This window comes from Necator americanus, chromosome II, assembly GCF_031761385.1.
Source record: "Necator americanus strain Aroian chromosome II, whole genome shotgun sequence".
Lineage (NCBI taxonomy): Eukaryota > Metazoa > Nematoda > Chromadorea > Rhabditida > Ancylostomatidae > Necator > Necator americanus.
This window is the reverse complement of record NC_087372.1, coordinates 23,338,520-23,352,253: the sequence shown is the minus strand read 5'-3', so window position 1 is coordinate 23,352,253 and position 13,734 is coordinate 23,338,520. Positions and strand designations below refer to the sequence as shown.

Here is a 13,734-nt window from a genome sequence, read left to right as displayed (position 1 = left end):
GAATGATGCGCTAACATGAAGACGTGAAGATCACTATCGCAGTGATAAAAATACGTCTACGTCAGATCGCGAAAATTATTTCCTACTATGTATTGCATTCAAGCACTTGTTCGCACGTGTGTTTCCTTTTTTTGAAGAAAGGATGTCAACAGCATCAGGAAGACATGCTGGGAAATAGATATGCGAAGAAACCACAGAAACCCATTTTACCGCCTTGTGGATCTCGCGCACCAATCCGACGCAGTGGAACCCGTCTCTCCCGCTCTATAGCTTTCTGGCACCGGCGCACCATTCCGACCCCATTTTACGGCTATCTGGCTCCGGCGCACGAATTCGACGCCCAAGGACCCATCTCCCCAATTTTACCACGTTAGGGCTCCAGCGCACCAAACCGACGCCATGATATCCGTCTCCCTCTCTTTTTGGATTTTGTTGACTGAGACACACACATACACAGACGCACACACGTGACAGAATAAGCTCGTTATTACATAGCACGATAGTTTGCAAGTTTGGAAGTATATGTGCATTCACATGTAAATTTATTTACCCCCACAAACATATGAGAGAAAGTAATTTGCCTTATCAAAGCCAACATATACACACACAGAAACACACACACACACACAAAAGCACACACACAAACACACACATACACACACGCGGATTAAGCGTGTTATTTTATAGTATGATTGCTACCATTATCTGATATAATCATTCTTTTTCGTATCTCCTTCGACCTCAGAGTTTTTTAAAATTCATTTTCTTCCCTTCGTTCCCTCCTACTCTTTGTTCTCCTCAGTTCATTTAGTATAACTATATTGTTGGATAGTTGTCAGTTCATTTTTTCATAGATTGCTGGTTTTATGACTGACAAACTTTCTCTGTATATTTATTGCTATTTTCTAAGTGCGCAGCTCTTTTATCACTGTTTATGCTAAGATATAGCGTTGTTTTTGTGCTCAAGTTGACTTGACTTAATCGATGAACATTATCACCTAGCGCCGTTCCCTGCATCTTCGCTCAACCCTGTTAAACCCTTCTTGACCTTCTGCGAGACAGAATCAATCCACTCGTTGCTAATCAATATCCTGCGCAACCCTACGTTTCGCTTGAACTGGATATCCACGCTGAGTATTGTTAGGTTTTCAAACGTGAACTCGACAAACCTACCAGAACACGATGAACAAGGCGGTCTGCTGATTTTCTCAATATATCCGATTCGTGTATCATGATGGACTGAATTGCGGAGATGTGGAATCGCCGCTTAACTTCGTTGAGGGTGGGGGTTGACCACAGGCATTTCGTAAGGAGTTAAATGCAGAAGTGGCCTCAGTGCATCTTTGCTGAAAATCTTTCTCGTAGCTGCCGTTTGTTCCTCAGCATACAATCCAGGTAAGAGAACTCATCCACGAGTTTGAACCAAGAACCACATCACCACAAGACCCATATCAACGGGACATTGCTTAACTGTTCTTCGCATGATATCGTCGACGGCAAAGTTGAACAGAAAGGGTCTCGCGATTGCACCGGCTCCGATTACCGCCACCAGATTTCGATTACTCTTCTTTTCGATGAAAATCTGGTCAATCGTTGATCGGCCACGAAAGCCGGCTTTCTCGTCGTGCGTTATTTCCTTGCGATGTTTAATAAGTCGGCGCAGTACAATCCGCTCTAAAACCACGCACATAACAAGCAACAAAGAGATTCCTCGACAGTTTCTAGGGTCCGCGACGAATAACTTCTTGCGGAAGGGAGTTATGATGATGTGTTTCCACGAGTCAGTTCTTTCATCGATTCATATTAAACTGATCTGGGTGATCTTCATCATCTCACGGAAGGGAGGTATTCCAACATCTCTGCGCTGACCTCCACCACATTTTCCACTTTTCATATTTGGATACAGACTAGAACCTTCGACTCGATCGGTGGTTCCTCGTTAACCGCATATGTCGGTTTATGAACATGTTCGAGTTCAAGTGTTGGTGGCGTTTGCCAGTTCAACAAGGTTTTGAAGTGATCTCTTCGAATTGGAAGAGTTGCTTCACTGACAGGTATTCCATTGGCAGTGTTGAGAATTGGAGAACATCTTTTCGTCTTGCCTTAATACTGTTTCAGTTAAGCATAGGCTTTTCACTGGTTCTTGTCGTCCACCGCTTTTTCAGACATCTGCTTCAACCTCCTGATATCCATTCGTTTTCGCAAAATTTTAACCACTGACGGCGCAACTTCTTTCAGTCACCAGTGCTGCGCGCGACACATACAGAATTGTACGTGGATTTTGTTTCCGCAGATGCAAAGGCAAACTTCTTCCGCGACAATAGAACCGGGAGCGTTTTCCTTGCAGCGTGCTGGATGAACTTTGTGAAGGAATCCGCATCGCTAAGTTTCTTTCTGGTACGTACTCCAACATGGATAGAAACACCTTGGCAGAAGGTCGTTCTACATTCTCTACGTTTCAGATCTGTCGTGTCGATCTTCGGTCAAGCAAGAACTCCTCGATTTTTCTTGTGGAACCGTATTCTAAAGCTGAGAATATCGGGACGCTGGTCAGAGTGGAATGCAACGCGATTATGATGTCTGTCTGTTCACATAAGTCAACTACACAATCTCCGTGATGCGATGTGCGCTCCGCTTGATAGTACCATTTTTTTAGCAAATCGGATTGCCGCTGGAATCCCACCTTCGCATTTCTATCGATTTTGTCGATAGCCGCCTTCTGGCTGGGTATCTTGGATACATATGCTGAGTTTATAGCAGAAAGCGCCCTTTGATAGTTTTTGCGGTTTCCGTAGATGTGTGAGTACGATGCAAAATTTGTGTCCTTTGTGATCCCGCAGTCCTACAAGGACTCTTTTTGACGACGCTGAGCCAAATTCCTCCATCAAGTTAATGTAGTAGTTTCTCACACTGTTGCGGGTGCCGCGCAATCTGCTATGTTCCTTTCATCAGCATCGCTACAGTGTATGGTGTAGTTTTCGATGCCGATGATGACGTCCTCTGACGTGCGTTTCCTACAACGCAGCAAACGGTGCATGAAGGTATCGTAGCGGGTATGAACAGAGCGGCTTATTGCATTTCAGCGTTACGAAACGAATGTTTGTAGCCAGAAACTCCATGTCCTCTCTGGGCATTTGACTTATGAGACTGGGCTCTGACAATGTGCTGGACGACAGCAGTTTTCTTGCAATGTATGGGAATCTTGTGCCATATAACAGTGAAGGTTTTATAGCTCGTATGTTCCGTTCAAAAGGATAAAGTCATTGGCTTATCAATCCAACTGGGATGTGCCGACGCGTTTTACTGCAATTCGTTGAGGTTTTGGAACCCGTGTTGGCCTATACAATGACTTGTGGGGCCCAGCGAATGATCAAGTCAATGTTTTTAACCCCACAGACAAGCACCAATTTATCGACCCTGCAGGGATGAAACTCTTGGTTTGCACTAGGGGGTTTCGAACCATCGGCTGCGTGGTTACAAGGGACCTCTAACCGACTGCGCCACCCCATAAAATTTTAGTATGTATTCAGGAATGAACAAATACTGAAATTTTATGGGTTGGGTGTGGCGATACAATTGTACTATTGAACAAATTAATAAATACAAATAACGGCGGGCGTAGTGTAGCGGCTAGAGGTTCCGTTGCCTGCACGGTCGATCGGAGGTTCGAATCTGCCCTAGTGCTCACCAAGCCTTTCATTCCTCCGGGGTCGATAAATTGGTACAGGACTTGTCTGGGAGGATAAAAACATTGACTTGACATATCGGCTGGCCCCTGCAAGTCATTGTATGGACCAGTTACAACCTAAACCTCAAACGATTCTAAATTGAAGGGACCGTGGTGGCGTATCCCAAGCGGATTGATTAACGCCAGACACTTCATCCTTTACGTTTCAAATATGCACACTCAAATGCCTGATTGCACTTGTATACACGGCCCCTAGTGCCCAAGAATTATATATCTCTTGTACGCGGCATTATATATATATATATATATATATATATATATATATATATATATATAATGCCGCGTACAAGAGTCTGATTGCTACCTGCGCGTGGTGGCCCTGCTTTAACTAAACGCAGTCAGGCGTTCGAGTGTACGCATTGGGAACGTACGAGCTATATAACCAGCACTGTTATATGGAGAAAGATTCCCATACATTGCAAATTGGAAATAGGTGCTGTCGTCCAGCACATCGCCAAAGCCATAACCTGAAAGGTCAACTGCCTCAAAGGAGCATGGAATCTTTGGCAACAAAAATGGGCAACACGCGGAACTGCCGAACACTATCGAGTGAACTCCAACAAGCCGCACTATTCGGACTTTTGCGAGTCTCTGTGTGCCTTTTGCTGCACTGCAGGAAACACGCATGAGAGATCGGCCTGTCATCTGCCTCGAAAATTACACCATACACTGCGGTGATGCTGGTGAGAACAAAATAGGTGGCTGCGTGATAGCTGTGAGGAACGATTACGAGAATCCGGTGGAGGGATTCGGCTCAACGTCGTCTAGATGTGCCTTTGTACGACTGCGGGAGGACGTAAACTCTGGATCGTGCCTACAGGAACCGCTGAGGACAACAGTAAGGACGCCTTCTATGATGAACTCAATGCGTTGATGTCTAAAATGCGAAGCCAGCAGGTGGTCATTGTCGGAATCGACGAAAATGCAAAGATGGGACAACAACAATCCAATGTGGGAAAATGGTATTATCCAGCGGAGCGCACGTTCGACAGCGGTCAACAGACGGGCCTCATCATCGCCTCCACGTTTGAGAGGAATCATCGACGCCATCAGCTCACGTGGCAGGGGTCAACCCTTTTAACGCCTGAAGTGCAGCGCAAGCGGAAGATGAGGACTCTCAAGCATTAGCTCGAGTATGTTCTGGCGAGAAACATTTCTCAGTCAGATACCCGGAAATCTAGAGCTGTTTGGGGCGTCGCGTTCGACTCTGACCATCGTCCACTTCTTCTCAGCTTCAAGATACGATTCCACAGGAGAAACCGAGGAGTTCCTCTTCAACCGAAAATCGACAGGTCAGGTCTGAAAGACGATGAATGCAGAAGTAAATTCCGCCAACATGTGTCTATTCATGTCGGAGTACGGACTAGGAAGAAGCTTAACGATGCGGATTCCTTCACAAAGTGCATCCAGGACGCTGCAAGAGAAACACTCCCGGTTCTATTGCCGCGGAAGAAGTTTGCTTTTGCATCTGCGGAAACAAAATCCACGTACAATTCTCTATGTGTCGCGCGCAGCGCTGGAGACGTCAACCAGGAAAAGCGTCTTAGAAGGAAGCTGCGTCGTCAACTGCAACAAGACCGCGGTAACGAGTGGACGTCAAGAGCGATGGAGTTTGAGAAGGCGTGGGAGGACAGGAACCCGCGGAAAGCCTACGCTGTACTAAAACAGTATAGCGGCAAAATGAAAAGATGTTCTCCTGTGCTCAACACTGCCAATGGAGTTGCTGTCGGCAAAGCAACCCTTCCAATTTGGAAGGAACACTTCAAGACCTTGCTGAACCGGCTGGCACCGTCAGCTCCTGAACTCGAACACGTTCACAGACCGACATATGCGGTTAACGAGGAGCCACCGACCGAGTCGGAGGTTCCAGTCTGTATTCAAAAAATGAAGAATGGAAAATCTGGTGGAGACGAGGGGATTAGCGCAGAAATGCTGAAATATCTTCCTCCGTCTGGGATTCGTGAAATGACAAAGATCATCCGTTCAATATGGATAGAAAGGAAACGTGATTCGTGGGGACACGCTATCATAATTCCCCTCCACAAGAAGTTATCCGTCACGTACCCTAGAAATTATCGAGGAATCTCTTTGCTGCGTGTTATGTACAAGGTATTGGAGTAAGACAAGGAGTAGTGGCAGGACCCTTCCTGTCCAATTTTGCCATGGACGACATTATGCGAAGAACCGTAGATCAATGTCCTGCCGATATCATTCTAGCACCTTAAAGACACCCTTTGACCGATCTCGTGTACGCTGACGATATTGTTATTCCGCGGAAAGCAGTACGAAACTTTGTGTTTTGTGTTGAACCTGGCTGCAGCCCATGGACTACGTCTACGCTCTAATAAATGCAAGCAGATGTGGATCTTCGTGACCTCGAATGGGAATCAGGGTGGACGGACAACCGATAGAACTCGTCGATGAGTTCTGTTATCTGGGCTGTATGCTGAAGAACAACAGCAGCTGCGAAAGAGATTTTCAGCAAAGATACGCCAAGGCCACTTCTGCATTTAACTCTTTAACGAAATGCCTGTGGTCGACCCCCATCACCTACGGAGTCAAGCTGCGAATCGACCTCTCCGCAATTCCCCCCATTATGATGTACGAATTGGAGACTTGAGCAGCACCATCTGCGGTGATGGAGAGGCTTGATTGCACGGAACGAAAGCCGCTTAGACGGCTACTTGGCTACGTTTGGCATAAGGTACGCCACAATGAAGATCTTTACGCAGATATTGATGTGGTATACCGGCGGATGACACGTGGAACATCTTGCACCGCCATCGAAAGTGGCTAAAGTAAATCGTCTCCATTTTTTTCGTCATATATTAAGGAGACCGGCAGATCGCCTTGTTCAACAAGTTATGAGGAGTTTTCCGGGTTTGAGTTGGAAGAAGCCACCTGACCGAAAACGGAAGTTCTGGACTGAGGTGGTGAAAGAAGACCTGAGGACACTCGGCGTGGATAGGCAGTTCAGGCGAGATGTAAGGTTTCGCAGAATAGAGTAACGACGAATGGATTGATTCTGTGCAAGATTCGCAGAAGATCGAGAAGGTTGAGCAGAGCTGTGTTCAACGACGGCACATCTCGGCGAAGATGCGGGTATTCGCGTCAAGGGATGACATCAGCCCGCCGATTAAATCAAGTCAAGTTTGCTAACTCACGATTCGTAAAAGGCTTCGTAGTTCTAAAAGCTTCGTATTCAGAGTTATAGAAGGGCGGCGAGTCTGTGTGTGCAACCATTGCAAATGGATCGACATCATCTCTGAGTGATGTTCCTCTAAAGAGATGTGTAAGCAACATTATATAGCACGTCACTCGGCCCCAAATATATCGGCCCCAAATACAAATATCAACGGGGTGTTTAATAAGGGGTCATTGTCCAAATACCTATCTACTGGCTTCCCAAAATGCTTCAGCCGGCGAGGCGGGCTCAGAATCAGCACCAGCGGAAGGTTTTCTTCTGGTGCTTCGAGGTCTCTGGTGAATACTTTGGTGGGAAATGCTCACAGAAAACAGGCGGTCGACGACAAAGTCTGCAGCGGCGGTCACCTCTTTGTGCTCATGAGGTCGGAACTTGTAGCCTCGTGTCCTATTACCTAGACATACCACTTTTCAGTGCCCTTAAGCATTTTCTGGAGCACGAACTGTTTAATTTTTTCACCAACTTCAAGTACACTGTTGGATTTTTTTTTTTTGAGTCTCAGCCTCTCATCTTTTGGTCGCAGGGAATTGTAACTCTCACAGAAAGATGGAACATCGTGATAGACACTCATAGTAAACACATCGACGGACAATCATCAATCTGTGATTAAGAAACTATTAAATTGTAAAGCTTATGCGTGTTTTCAAAAAAAATAAGTGGTCAAGCTACATAGTATGTCTTGAACGTTTTCTGCACATGACAACTCATGCGTTGTACTTCTTCTGAACTTATCTAACACATTCCGAAAATAAACGTTATGAAGCGAGCTGCACTTGTACATCATTGGCGTGGAATCTCAATCCAAACAATGCTGCAGGTTGACAAACAAACAAAATTAGTCCTTGATTAATGCTCAACGACATTATCAATAACAAGATAAGCAGTGTCAACAACGAATTTAGTGACAAACGTTGTTATCTGTGGAAGATGCGCTTCTGAATCATCCTTTCACTTAATGCACCACAGCATTACAGATTCCTCCCACCTGAGGTATATTCGTATCGCTCTCAAGGGTGACTTTTCCTCATATCATTGATGAAAGAGGGCGGAGAACCTCTCTTAACGGATTTTGAAAAATCAGAAATCGAAGCAGTATGCGAGACTTGTGCTTCCGATTAACTTGAATTGTGAAGTTTTGCAGATGGTAGTTGCTTTCGGATTTTTTTTTTTGACGGATTGCAATTTTTATCTGGATTCTTTTAATTCAACCTCATTTACCTCATTCATGGGATGCATGCACATATTGTGTGCATTCTTTTCCGGAGCGATTTTGAAGAACTGGATCGAAGTGTTTTTTTTTAAATGATGGTCACTTTCGGGTACTTTTTATTTTGTTCCAATAAAATCTAGCGCTTTTGAAGTACAGTGTCAGAAATCACTTCAAAAATCGTACTCGATTTTCGGAACAGTTGCTCTCGATAGGTTTTTATTGAATATAAATTAAATGAATATACCCCAATTTATCCCATCATTTTTTCTACAATCTTGTCACTGTTTTCTTCCATGGCCTTGTCTATGGAATTTCATTCTTGGATTATTCCAGAGGATGTCACTCCACGTCGACAAGCCAGATACTATGCAAAGAGAACGTCTTCAAATAAAAGCAAAGGATCTTATGCCTTACAATCTTTACAAACTCGTATTGAGGTGACAGTTCGTTGTTTCGACGACCTGAATGTTTGTTCTTCTATTAAATTTTATTTTATTTGTTATTAATTATTTTATTTTATTAGAGCTGATATTTTCTACTCCGAAATGCTTGGCTTGAGCATGGATGCTTTCCACTCCTTTGTTCTTTACAGTCAAGAAGAGCAGAAAATAGAATCTTCATGAATGACATGCTGCAAGTCTCGAGGCAAAAAAAATCACATGAACTTAGAGCATATTTGAGCGGGGCAAATAGGCGATGTTGGGACTAGTCACGAACAAAAGCAGTATGCTTGTAGTTGACGGATGTGAGTGAGATCACCCTCAGTTCTCATTAGTAATCCAGAAAAAACAGTTGCAGCTCTATATGGCCCTGTCTTCCCAACGATACAACCCCCCAGGGGTAAATAGGACAATCCACATTTACGATTGCGCGATCGGGGCAGCTGTTGCTGCTTATTTGACAGCGCTACACGGGGGTTTCCTGTTTGTTTTTGCCTAATAACTTGCATCTTGGAGAGAAAGGAACACACAAGCCAGTTTTCACGTCTTCTTGTGGATTACTGCGAAGGGTTGAATGTGGTCACACTCACACTCGTTACTCACATCCTCACCTCCAACCACTCGCGAAGAGATCCCAAGAGATTGTCGGCTTCGTGATATCGTACCCTAAATTAGAGTTACTGGTTGTGCTCAAATTTCGCGAGAAATGAACAATTTATGGACACCTTAGCCAGTAGTACAATAAACACAATGAATGAGTGATATAATGAGTTAGAGGCACACAATTTATTCGTGAACCAGTCTGAATGTCCGGCTAAAGCCGGACTTCAGACTTTCGGTGATTTTAGCTTCGCTCCCCTTCACTGATCAATGAAAGTTAATAGCAGTGGTGTTTTCTGTAAATTAGATGTGTTTTTCAAACAACGCTTTCCTTCTCTTCTTTATATTATAAATTAAGGCGAAGGATTACGGAGTTTTCCTTCTAAACGCGTCAATTCTAAATTTGGAGAATATTCGACCATCAGCTGCAAACACTCCTTCGAAGCCAGAATAATATAGATACCATTTGAAAGCATTACTCAAAATATGGGTATTCCTCCTGATTTCTCTCAATAGTTATCACAGAATGATGTTTTAACATTAAATGTCGTGAAGGACATTATCCTACTGATAAAGATAACGTTCCACGTCAGATCACATAAACATCTTGCTAGTATTTAAGCAGCCATTTGCATGCATGTTTCCACTTTCTGAGAACGGTATCCTACAAACTTGAGGCGAAAGAAGAAGGAAGTAGACACGCAGACCAGTCATAAAGGTGAAGAGCAAAGCGCCAAGTGGTTACGGCTATGAAACGGCTGCAACCATTTACCTTTTGCGTCATGTACACTAAGTTATTGCCCATCAATGACCGGGTCCACCGACGCCGATGGATCCGTCGCATATTATAGCAATCTGACGCCGGCGCACCAATCTGACGCCGGTGGACCCGTCGCACTCCCTTCTATAGGTATCTGACGCCGGTGGACCCGTCGCACCCCCTTCTGTAGGTGTCTGGCGCCGGCGCACCAATCCGGCGCTGGTGGACCCGTCGCACCGCTTTCTATAGGTATCTGGCGCCGGTGGATCCGTCGCACCCCATATTATAGCAATCTGGCGCCGGTGGACCCGTCGCACATCCTTCCATAGGTATCTGGCGCCGGCGCGCCAATCCGACACCGCGGGACCCTTCGCAATCCATTTTGTAGCTATCTGACCCCAGCGCACCAATCCGACGCCGGGTGGACCCGTCGCACCCCCATTTTCGAATTTCGTGACCCACAGACAAACACACACACATACACACACACGGACTAAGCTCGTTATTATATATCATGATGTTCTACAGTTTCCTAGTTCAGGGATCTCAATGAGAATTACTTGTGGAACTGTATAGATATTTTTGTAAATTCTCCCTTCTGCAATTTCAAAAAGTTGGACTTATGAATTTGAGAACTAACAAAACTCTTAAGGCTGAGGCATAAGCTTGGTACACACGCTTCTTATGCAGTATTCAAAGCAGACTCGACAGGAGAAATTGACTTGGCTACTGCAAAGCCGATTAGAGGGACGTATAACGGTAGGAAAGTTTAGGACTTTTATATGATATTGTATTTCTTAATATTCTTTATCTGTCTTCATTCTTCACGAATTTCTCAGAGACTTCTCTATTGCCTTGAATACACTGCCGTTCTCTAAAAAAATAAACAAATTTTGAACACACTTTGCTGATGTCAAAAAAAAAAACACTATGTCACTAAATTGGCGTAGTTTGAAAACCTTATGGAAAACGTAAACTTCAGGGTGTGAATTACGAATACGAGCATGTCCCCGCTCTTGACTACCTTGACTTAATCGGCAGGCTGATGTCATCGCCTGACGCGATTACCCGCATCTTTGCCGAAGTCTGCCGTCCTTGAACACAGCTCTGCCCAACCTTCTCGATCTTCTGCGAGAGCTTGCACAGAATCAATCCATTCGTCGCTATTCCATATTCTGCGAAACCTCACGTCTCGCCTGAACTGCCGAGTGTCCTCAGGTCCTCTTTCACCACCTCAGTCCAGGTCCAGAACTTCCGTTTTCGGCCAGGTGGCTTCTTCCAACTCGAACCCGGAAAACTCCTCAGAACTCGTTGAACAAGGCGATCTGCCGGTCTCCTTAATATATGACGAAAGAAGCGAAGACGATTTACTTTGGCCACTTCCGATGGCGGTGCAAGATGTTGATATCTCCCACGTGTCATCCACCGGTATACCACATCAATTTCTGCGTAAAGACCTTCACTGTGGCATACACTAGGCCAAAAGTAGCCATGTAGCAGTCTAAGCAGCTTCCGTTCCGCGCAATCAAGCCTCTCCATCACCGTAGATAGAGCTGCCCAAGTTTCCGATCCATACATTATGATGGGGCGAATTGCGGATAGGTAGACTCGCAGCTTGACTTCTTTGATGATGGGAATCGACCACAGGCATTTTGTTAAGGAGTTAAATGCAGAAATGGCCTTGGCGCATCTTTGCTGAACATCCCTCTCGTAGCTGCCGTAGTTCTTCAGCATACAGCCCAGATAACAGAACTCATCGACGAGTTCTATCGGTTGTCTGTCCACCTGATTCCCGTTTGAGGTCTCGAAGAGATCCACATCTGCTTAAATTTATCAGAGCGTAGACGTAATCCATACACTGCAGCTCTTCCATACATGGTTGACAACATGTCGAAATTTCGTACTGCTTTCCGCGAATATAACAACATCGTCGGCGTACTCGAGGTCAGTCAAGGGGCACCCAGATGGTGCTAAGACAATGTCGGCAGGACACTGGTCGACTGTTCTTCGCATAATGTCGTCGATGGCGAAATTTAACAGGAAGGATCCTGCCACTGCCCCTTGTCTTACTCCAGTTACCACTTCAAACGGTGTTGTACATCCGGCTGATGTTCGAACTGCAGCAGTTGTTTGTTGATTCATGTCATCAAGCACGTGAACGAACTTTCCTGGTACCCCATTGGCGCGGAGCGCGTTGAGAAGACGGCCTTGGTGAGGAGAGTCGAACGCGGCTTCAAAATCCAGAAACGCTCGTTGTATTGGCTTCGAATACCGCTGCCAGATTTCGATCACTCTCCTGACGAAGAACACCTGGTCAATCGTAGATCGGCCAGGACGAAAGCCAGTTTGCTCGTCACGCGTTGTTTCTTCGCGATGTTTAATGAGTCGGTCCAGGATAATGCGTTCCAATAGCTTGTACATAACACGCAGCAAAGAGATTCCTCGATAATTTCCAGGGTACGTGACGGATAACTTCTTGTGGAGGGGAATTATGATAGCGTGTCCCCACGAATCACGTTTCCTTTCTATCCATATTGAACGGATGATCTTTGTCATTTCACGAATCCCAGACGGAGGAAGATATTTCAGCATTTCTGCGCTAATCCCCTCGTCTCCACCAGATTTTCCATTCTTCATTTTTTGAATACAGACTGGAACCTCCGACTCGGTCGGTGGCTCCTCGTTAACCGCATATGTCGGTCTGTGAACGTGTTCGAGTTCAGGAGCTGACGGTGCCAGCCGGTTCAGCAAGGTTTTGAAGTGTTCCTTCCAAATTGGAAGGGTTGCTTTGCCGACAGCAACTCCATTGGCAGTGTTGAGCACAGGAGAACATCTTTTCATTTTGCCGCTATACTGTTTTAGTACAGCGTAGGCTTTCCGCGGGTTCCTGTCCTCCCACGCCTTCTCAAACTCCATCGCTCTTGACGTCCACTCGTTACCGCGGTCTTGTTGCAGTTGACGACGCAGCTTCCTTCTAAGACGCTTTTCCTGGTTGACGTCTCCAGCGCTGCGCGCGACACATAGAGAATTGTACGTGGATTTTGTTTCCGCAGATGCAAAAGCAAACTTCTTCCGCGGCAATAGAACCGGGAGTGTTTCCCTTGCAGCGTCCTGGATGCACTTTGTGAAGGAATCCGCATCGTTAAGCTTCTTCCTAGTCCGTACTCCGACATGAATAGACACATGTTGGCGGAATTTACTTCTGCATTCATCGTCTTTCAGACCTGACCTGTCGATTTTCGGTTGAAGAGGAACTCCTCGGTTTCTCCTGTGGAATCGTATCTTGAAGCTGAGAAGAAGTGGACGATGGTCAGAGTCGAACGCGACGCCCCAAACAGCTCTAGATTTCCGGGTATCTGACTGAGAAATGTTTCTCGCCAGAACATACTCGAGCTAATGCTTGAGAGTCCTCATCTTCCGCTTGCGCTGCACTTCAGGCGTTAAAAGGGTTGACCCCTGCCACGTGAGCTGATGGCGTCGATGATTCCTCTCAAACGTGGAGGCGATGATGAGGCCCGTCTGTTGACCGCTGTCGAACGTGCGCTCCGCTGGATAATACCATTTTCCCACATTGGATTGTTGTTGTCCCATCTTTGCATTTTCGTCGATTCCGACAATGACCACCTGCTGGCTTCGCATTTTAGACATCAACGCATTGAGTTCATCATAGAAGGCGTCCTTACTGTTGTCCTCAGCGGTTCCTGTAGGCACGATCCAGAGTTTACGTCCTCCCGCAGTCGTACAAAGGCACATCTAGACGACGTTGAGCCG

At 45.7% G+C, this 13,734-nt stretch overlaps 3 protein-coding genes across 4 annotated transcripts; 1 reads left to right on the top strand and 2 right to left on the bottom strand.

Annotated features, from left to right (window-relative positions):
- Positions 1-1,405: 1,405 nt before the first annotated feature.
- RB195_019165 (uncharacterized protein) lies at positions 1,406-1,690 on the bottom strand (the record flags this gene model as incomplete). The annotated part of the gene is made up of 1 exon (XM_064186902.1): positions 1,406-1,690. One exon carries the CDS (start codon positions 1,688-1,690, stop codon positions 1,406-1,408), a length of 285 nt encoding a protein of 94 aa, XP_064042783.1.
- A 2,826-nt stretch (positions 1,691-4,516) lies between these two features.
- On the top strand, positions 4,517-11,062 carry RB195_019164 (uncharacterized protein; the record flags this gene model as incomplete). Of its 2 annotated transcripts, XM_064186901.1 has the most annotated exons (5): positions 4,517-4,815; positions 4,930-5,857; positions 8,497-8,600; positions 9,881-9,921; positions 10,616-10,620. In XM_064186901.1, 5 exons carry the CDS (start codon positions 4,517-4,519, stop codon positions 10,618-10,620), a joined length of 1,377 nt encoding a protein of 458 aa, XP_064042782.1. The 2 variants fall into 2 exon arrangements, with proteins under 2 accessions (XP_064042782.1, XP_064042781.1); XM_064186900.1 differs by lacking the exons at positions 8,497-8,600; positions 9,881-9,921; positions 10,616-10,620 and adding an exon at positions 10,946-11,062.
- An 86-nt stretch (positions 11,063-11,148) lies between these two features.
- RB195_019163 (uncharacterized protein) lies at positions 11,149-13,716 on the bottom strand (the record flags this gene model as incomplete). Its single annotated transcript, XM_064186899.1, has 3 exons — positions 11,149-11,786; positions 11,868-13,303; positions 13,418-13,716. 3 exons carry the CDS (start codon positions 13,714-13,716, stop codon positions 11,149-11,151), a joined length of 2,373 nt encoding a protein of 790 aa, XP_064042780.1.
- Between the last annotated feature and the right edge of the window lie 18 nt (positions 13,717-13,734).